We start from the raw sequence: 8,465 nt of genomic DNA, 5'->3' as shown, positions 1-8,465 counted from the left end.
TTTTTCTATTGATTTTTAGAGAGTGTAGAAGGGAGGGGGAGAGACAGAGAGAGAGAAACATCCATGTGAGAGAGCCATCTCGATTGGTTGCCTCCTGCACATGCCCTGACTAGGGCCAGGGATCGAGTCTGCAACTGAAGTATGTGCCCTTGACTGGAATCAAACCTGGGACCCTTTGTGCCGGGGGCCAACACTCTATATACTGAGACAAACCAGCTAGGGCTCTCTCCCAGTTTTTATCTGCCACACATGGGTGTGTGACCAGCCTGTTTTGTGTCTCCACCCCTCCTACCAGTCTCGATGTGTCTCCTTCTTGAATTCCCTAGTTGTGGGACTTCCATCCAACCAGATTTCAGGTGTCTCTGAATGATGTCTGTTCTGCAGTTTGGTTGTAATTTTGATGTGGTTGTGGGAGGAGGCCAGTATTACATTTACCTATGCTGCCATCTTGACAGGAAGTCTGAATCATTTTTGATTCAGAGATGTTGACATGTTTCACACACTGTTTTTAAGCCTGTTTTTGGTGAAAATAACTTTTTTATTTTCATGCTGAATGATAACATAATCTGAAGATAATTTAAACTGCAATTAGACCACATCTGTAGAACCAAGAACACATATAACTCGACTTAGGCTATTTCAGTGAGAACAGCTACATCCACACACCAGCGAGGATGACTGTGGAGCTCCTGACGTCTGGCTGGCATGTACAAGCTGCATCCTGACCTCAGAGACGTGAAAATATAAAAAGTCTGCCTTAGATCACTGAAGCAGGGTTTTATTTCTAGAGCAGAGGCATAGCTGAGACCTGATTTTAGGAGGTGTGGGCTCAGCAAACCCAGTGGAAATTCACTTTCCCAGCTTTCTGTGACAACTGCTGGACACACTGTTATCTCTTGTGTTCAAGTCTGGACCCCGGCGATGGTGTGGGAGTGGACAGAAGGCCCTGGGGGAGGGGGAATGACCTCAGGACAGCATATCTCCAGCCTTGAGAATACACAGGGGCTCCTGTTATGATTCTTTTATGAATCCCTTCTTGGAGGTGTTTTCCAAACCCTCCACTTTCCCTCCCTTATCCCAGGGAACAGAGAGGAGCTGAGAAAGAGATTACACACACACACACACAGATATCTCCCCCTTTGGCTGAGCTAGTGTCTCAAATGCTGATGTTCCCTAGGACTACCCACAACGTGCCCATTTCTCAGTGTCCCTTTGACTATCAACTATCTAATCGCCTGAGGGAGCTGGCCACCCCGAAGGTCCGGAATAACATTTGGAACATAGACATGTCTGAGGTAGGTGACTGGCTCTCCTGAGAACCCCACCTCAATGGTAGGGGCACTGCCTGCGCTCAGTGGGCTGGGATCAGGGACCTAGACAGACAAGCGGGAACGGACTCCAGAGCAATAGACGAGTGGCTTTGGCCAGCTGTCTTGTTTTCATCAATCTATACTTTATTTCATACACAGACCCATAAACCATAATCATCGTGTTTTTAATATACATATACTAGATGTCTGGTGCACGAAATTCGTGCACTGGGGTGGGGGTGGGGGGTCCCTCAGCCTGGCCTGCGCCCTCTTGCAGTCTGGGAGCTGTCAGTCGGACATCCTTAGTGCTGCCATGGAGGCGGGAGAGGCTCCTGCCACCACCACTGCGTTCACCAGCCATGACCCCCGCTTCTGGCTGAGTGGTGCTCCCCCTGTGGGAGCACACTGACCACCAGGGGGCAGCTCCTGCATTGAGCGTCTGCCCCTGGTGGTCAGTGCGTGTCATAGTGACAGATTGTTCTGTTTGGTCGATTTGCATATTAGCCTTTTATTATATAGGATGGCATCTTCTTGCTTTTCCCCTCAATATTTGTTTTTGAGAGCACATCATGCTGATTTATATAGAAGCAACGTTTTAACTGCTTGGTCATGTTCTATCCTACGAACATACCATAGCTAGTTTACTCAGTCCCCTATCAATGGACAACTAGGTCGTTTCCAGCTGCAATGAATACCACTGCCCTCAAATCCTTGTACCCTCACTAGGTGTTTCTCTATATGGTGGTTATCGAGTGTGCACATACTCAGCTTTGCCTGAGATGGACAAATGGTTCTTCAAAGTGCTTATATTAATTTACTCTCCCACCAGCAATGCATGAGGACATCTCTGCTCCCACATTCTTTTTTTAAAAATTGATTTCAGAGAGAAAGGAAGAGGGAGAGAGAGATAGAAACACCAATGAGAGAGAACCACTGATGGGCTGCCTCCTGCACGCCCCACCCTGGGGATCGAGCCTGCAACCCGGCATGTGCTGACCGGGAATCGAACCATAAACTCCTTATTCATAGGTTGACACTCAACTACCAAGTCATGCCATCTGGGTTCCTTCCACATTCTTGCCAGGGCTTGACAATGTCAGACATTTTCATTTTTGCCTCATTTGTTTGCTTTCAGGGATACTTTGTTGTTTTAATTTACATTTCCCTGGTCAACAGAGAGCATTATTGACCATTTAGGTTTACTGTCCTATATGATTAGCCTAGTCCCCTATGGATTCTTTTGGGTTATTGACCTAGAGGAGCTCTTTACATATGATAGCTACTAAGCCTTTTGTTGAACACATTACAAACTAACTCATTTCCAGCCAGGCATCTGTCCGTTGGCATTGCTTATGGTTTGTTTATTTGTTTGTTTTTGTTTTCTATCCAGGGGCCTCTGAGGCATTATGGACTGTTTCACTCATTCCCCTCTGATTCTGTTCCCAGGTGTCCAAGGTGTCCAAGGCAGCCCAGATGGCCATCCCCAGTTCAAGGATCGTGCAGTTGGCAAAGCCCAGGCCTCCGGCCACCCTTTTGGAAGAATGGGACCCTGTGCCAAAACCTAAGCCACATGCATTAAACTATAACCGGCTCCTTTACTTGGCCAGTAAGTAGGTCCTTGTGTCCATCCCCACTGGACACAGGCAGGGGCGGGGAGCAGTCAGAGACTTGGACTTTAGGCCTGCTTCTGCCAGATGGGTGCTCCCTCTTCATCTCCTCCCTCAGCTGCAGACCAGTTGTTGGATTCCTGTGGGTAAGTCATACTGTGCATGCTCCTAGGGGAAGAGAGGCAACCATTATAGGGGCCATGGTTCTGAAACTGAGTGCTGTCTGAGTGGGTCTCCTAGTAGGACAAAGGGGTGCAGAAGAGAAAGTTGGGGGGACAGGGCCAAGAATGAGGGAGCCAAGCGAGGCGATGGGCAGCATTGTTTTCTAAGCCTTACCCAAGGACATTCTGGGGAGAGAGGGAGGGAGGGAGGGAGGGAGGGAGGGAGAGAGAGAGAGAGAGAGAGAGAGAGAGAGAGAGAGAGAGAGAAAGAAATATCAGAGAGAAACAATTTGGTTGCCTCCAGTATGAGCCTTGACTGGGGATTGAACCTGCAACTTAAAGTGTGTGCCCTGACCAGGAATCAAATCAGCAACCCTTTGGTGCATGGAACGGCACTCAACCAACTGAGCCACTCTGGCCAGGCATGAAGGGCAGCTTTGAAGGGGTGTTGGCCTGATTCTCTTCTGTCCTGTAAAACAAATCAGATACCCCGTCTCGCCATGACAGCAGTAATGTGTACCAGCTGTAGAGAATTGGAAAAATGCAGGCTAGCCTAGAGAAGAAAGGAACCCACCCAAACATAAAGCAGTTTTGTGTGTTTCCTTCTGGGTATAACACTTGCAGAGCCACAAACGCCTGCCGTTGAGTGTGTGCCCGTGAGTGTGCACGCTACAAGCGCTCTCCTGCCAGTCCCCTCCCATCACACACTGCATCCAATGCACTGACAACTCCTGTGGGCTTGGTCTTCTGAGCACATGAGGAACCCGCCCACAGCTCCCCCTGCCCTCCGCATGGCCCCCTAAGGTGTCCCTGGACCAGAGCAGTCGCCTCCACCCGTATCCCTGGTGCCACCCTTGCCCGCTTCCCGTGTGGCAGCCACAAAGATCTTGCTAAATTTAAGCTGGATTCCCCCCTTCTCTGCTCATGACCCTCCCAGGGTCCTGTCTCACTCTGTGTGGCCCACAGGCCCTTGTGATCTGTTTGACCCTTGCCCACCCCCTCTACGTGGTTCCTCGCCCGCTGCCTAGAACACTGACCACAGACACCTGCATGGCTCACTCCTCTGCCCCCCATGGGGCGGAGCTCCATATGTCCTCTAGGTGAGACTCCTCTGAGCGCCCTGCTTAACCCATAAGCTATGCCCACCTCTGGACACCTGTGTGCACCGTTACTGCTCTGAGCTCTTATTCTGTAGCATCTGCTGCATTCTAACATACGTATTTACAATATGTTGATGTGTCTCTTCATTCTCTGCGGTCTGTTATAAGCCAGGCCTGCAATGCCAGAGGCTTTGGAGATGCTGTGTGTCCCCCACTCCTGGTAGATAATCACCAGAGGGTGTGACTGGCCATTCTGGTTTACTCTGCCCTGTCATCTCCCCAGTTTTCTATTTCCTGTGTTTTTTGGTTATTGATTTAGAGCAGCTTTTTATATAAGGTGATCCCTAATCCTTTGTTGAGCACATTGCAAAATACCTTCTCCCCAAATCCGTATTCTCTTTTAACTCTGCTTACAGGATCTTTTGTTTGTTTGCTTAATTCATTCATTCATTTATCCTTTCCCTTAATACTTATTAAATGATTGGTTAAATGAACAAAAACATATGAGTACATATGCACTGCTTCATAAGACCATTTTGTTTCTCTCTCACATATACCCGGAATATAAATATATACACATTTGTACCTACACATTCATCTATATATTGATCCGTATTTCAGATGTACCTGTAAATACACATCCGTGTGTGTGTGTGAATATGTTGGGTTGTGCTTTTCAAACACCAAACTTCCACCCACTAATGGGTGTGACCAGCATTTAAAAAATTGAAATGATGACAAACGAAGAGCATGAACTATGTGGGTATGAGTCCATTATTCTCTGTGTGACCACATGTGTGCTGTGTGTGGTGGTGGATTTCATCAACAGAGTTTAATATTCCAGAGATTACAACAGTGGAAATACTCCAGAATTCTCACACAGGAGGGCAGAGAAGTATGGGTTCTGGCCATGGTCTTCCCAGCCCCGCAAGGGGCCACCGAGGCCCAACTGCTTGGGCCTCTACCCTTTGGAAGGAATGGTCATCTGCCCGGCAAAGCCCTGGTACAGCCTGGATGGCCTTGCCCAGCAGTGGGCCTGTGTGGGCTTGTGACTGCCTGGAGGAAGGAACCCCACACGCTTTCATCAAGGGCCCCTCCACCGAGCCAGGGCCTGTCTGCTGAGAAGGGGGGAGATGGCCTTTTCCATTTGCACAGAGGCTCTAAACCAGTGGTTCTCAACCTTCCTAACGCCGCGGCCCTTTAATACAGCTCCTCATGTTGTGGTGACCCCCAACCATAAAATTCATTTCGTTGCTACTTCATAACTGTAATTTTGCTACTGTTATGAATCGTAATGCAAATATCTGATATGCAGGATGTATTTTCATTGTTACAAATTGAACATAATTAAAGAATAGTGATTAATCACAAAAACAATATGGAATTATATATGTGTTTTCCAATGGTCTTAGGCGACCCCTGTGAAAGGGTTGTTCGACCCCCAAAGTGTCGCGACCCACAGGTTGGAACCGCTGCTCTAAACACAGGGGTTAGAAAGGAGCCTGAGCGCCCCTCAAAGCCAAGGATCCTGAGGCTTTCAGACACTGAAGGCTAAGTGACCAGTGGTGATCACCTCCCTTCTAGTCCCTAAAGGAGGGGGTGGCAGAGAGGTGGTGAGAGGGACCCTGGCCACAGTTCTCTGCACCTGAGAGCTGCCCGTCATGACAGCAGCCACTGGCCATGATTTCAATGCAATTAAAATCAATCTATCAGTTGATCTAAATCAATTAATTGCTTTCATTAAAACTAAATAGAAGAAAACTCCAGCCCATATCAGGTGCTGCCGCATGTGGTTGGTAGGAGCCATGTTGCCAGCACTCCTGAGAGGGCCTGGCTGAGGCTGCAGTCATGTTGGACAGTGAGGGCAGGAACCCAGAACGAGGTGGGAGGCTGAATCCTGAAAGGGCCTGTGCACCCAGGAGCTGCCCTGGATCCACGCAGCAGTCCTGCAGGGCCAGCCAAGGAGAGCTGCCTCCTGTGGCCATTACTCGCCCCTTCTCCCCACCATGACATCAGAGGAGGGAGGAGAGAGTGTGAAAGGCCTACTGAGCCCCCAGGACACTTTTGACTGGCCCCTCTGAGTCTCCTGTCCAGGATGTGACCATTTGAAATTTTTTTTCTTACAATTTACCCTTTTATTATTTTTATTTTTTAAATACATTTTTATTGATTTCAGAGAGGAAGGGAAGGGGGAGAGAGAGAGATAGAAACATCAGTGATAAGAGAGAATCACTGATCAGCTGCCTCCTGTACGCCCACTACTGGGGATTGAGCCCGCAACCCCGGCATGTGCCCTGACTGGGAATTGAACCCAGGACCCTGCAGTCACATCGATTGATTGCCTCTGCATGCACCCCGACCAGGGCCCATGCCAAAGAGAAGCCTACAACCATGGTACATGGCCTTGACCAGAATCAAACCAGGGACCCTTCAGTTTATGGTCCAACGCTCTATCCACTGAGCCAAACCAGTTAGGCCAATTTATCCTTTTAAAGTGTAAATTCATTATACCTCCATAAAAAAGAAAGAGTACATTTCAGTGCTTTTTAGTACACTCAGAGTTGTGTACTCATCACCACAATAACATTTTAGAACATTTTCATCACCCCAAAGAGAAACCCCCTATTAGCAGTCACTTTCCACCCTGTCCCCAGCCCCTGACACCCACAAACCCACTTCCTGTCTCTGTGGGTGTGCCTGTTCTGGGCATTTCACATCGATGGAATCGCACAGTGTGACCTTCTGTGCCTGGCTCCTCTCACTGAGCAGTGTGTGTGCCAGGTCCATCCGGGTTGTAGTGAGTGCTCCACTCCTTCTCATGGACGAGTGATATTCCAGTGTGTGGATGGGACATGTTGTTCTTTTCCCTTCCTTCATCACTGGAGAGGCCCTTGAACCTGGGAACTTTGACCTTGCAGGTTGCTCTCCCTCGGGGGAGTGCCTGATGCTGTCACTCTCTCCTGCCCCTGTAGTGCCCAAGGCCCAGTCAGATCAGTGTGTTCCTGACCGAGATCCACGCTGGGAGGTGCTGGACGTCACCAAGAAGGCAGTGGCCAGTGCCCGGATCCACTTGTTGGCCAAGCCCAAAGTGCGGAAGGAGCTCAATGAGGGCTACGACCCCTACTACATTTCCCCGGCTTCCCTGAAGGCTCGGGCATCCCCTCGCCTATATGAGCTCGCCACCCCCAAAAGCATCACCAAAAAAGTGTGACTGAACCCAGGCCGGGCCTCTGAGGCCTTATTCCCAGTAAATACCCAAGTGCATCCTAACCTTGTATGTGTGGCTGGCTCTGAGAATTTTGGCCTGGAGGGGGGAGGGCAAGCTGGAAGGCCAAAAGAATAAGAAGAGGAAAAATAATAATATTTATGTTCGCATCACCTGTGATTTGTACAGTCCTTTATTTCTACAATCACTTTTCCCCGCTGTCTTGACTTTCTCAGATGTCACACATCAGCCTCCCACAACTACACAATTTCCCCCCGAATCTATGTCCAGACTTGCTTATCCAGATACGTCCGAGGAACTACCAACCACTCATTTGTGCAAGACACCTTGGCCGAGCTTCATGCCCTTCCCACCTGCCTGCCATCGGGGGTCTTGTGGCGTGTACCTTCCCAGCTCGCTCCACGTCCCTGCTCCCGGCCACCACCTGAGTCCTGCCGGACGCCTCCGCCTACTCACTGCCTCCATCCTCTCTTGCTCTCCATGAACCACCTGCCCGATGCTCACAGCACTTGTAAGTCTGAAATTTAAAATGTAGTGAACCCACCAGGACTGTCCTGTTCAAACTCTCCCCCAGCGCCCACCACAGGTTCAGAACCTGCAGACGGTCCATCATCATGAATTCAGAGCTGAATGGCCGGCCATGGGTTTGAATCCACCTCTCCATCCTCAGTCGGCACTCGTGCTCCTTGGTATAGACAGGGTCGCGGTGCCTGTTAAAACTCGCCCGACAGTGCATCTCGCAAGCTCCCCGATCGGTTCTTTGGAACACGGGATGGACCATCACAGATGAAAAACTGAGGAAAGTTCCAGAACCACGCTACCGACGTCGGTCCTGGCACTACCACTTGTGCATTGGGTGCCCCATCATTCTAGGCCTCAGTTTCCTCACCTGTAACACCGGGTACTTACAGTATTTAGCGAAGCTATTGGAAGGGGGAACTAGGACCAAAGCTCCCGACACAGGTGGTGTTATCAGGAATCAATGTTTTTATTAACAGCATCCTCCGCGTACCACGCCGAGGCCGAGACCCCCAACCCTCGCTTCCCGAGCCCGCCCCGCC

General features: G+C 49.6%; 1 protein-coding gene across 1 annotated transcript in view; it reads left to right on the top strand.

Moving 5' to 3' along the window:
• THEG (theg spermatid protein) overlaps positions 1-7,412 on the top strand; it is a 15,258-nt gene extending 7,846 nt beyond the window's left edge. The window contains 5 exon segments of the mRNA XM_006764836.1: positions 1,178-1,295; positions 2,757-2,916; positions 7,151-7,297; positions 7,332-7,390; positions 7,392-7,412. Of these exon segments, the coding sequence (XP_006764899.1) occupies positions 1,178-1,295; positions 2,757-2,916; positions 7,151-7,297; positions 7,332-7,390; positions 7,392-7,412 (505 nt within the window).
• The last annotated feature ends 1,053 nt before the right edge of the window (positions 7,413-8,465 follow it).

This window comes from Myotis davidii, unplaced genomic scaffold, assembly GCF_000327345.1.
Source record: "Myotis davidii unplaced genomic scaffold, ASM32734v1 scaffold198, whole genome shotgun sequence".
Classification (NCBI taxonomy): domain Eukaryota; kingdom Metazoa; phylum Chordata; class Mammalia; order Chiroptera; family Vespertilionidae; genus Myotis; species Myotis davidii.
The sequence above is the reverse complement of the archived record's forward strand: the minus strand, read 5'-3'. Positions and strand labels throughout refer to the sequence as shown.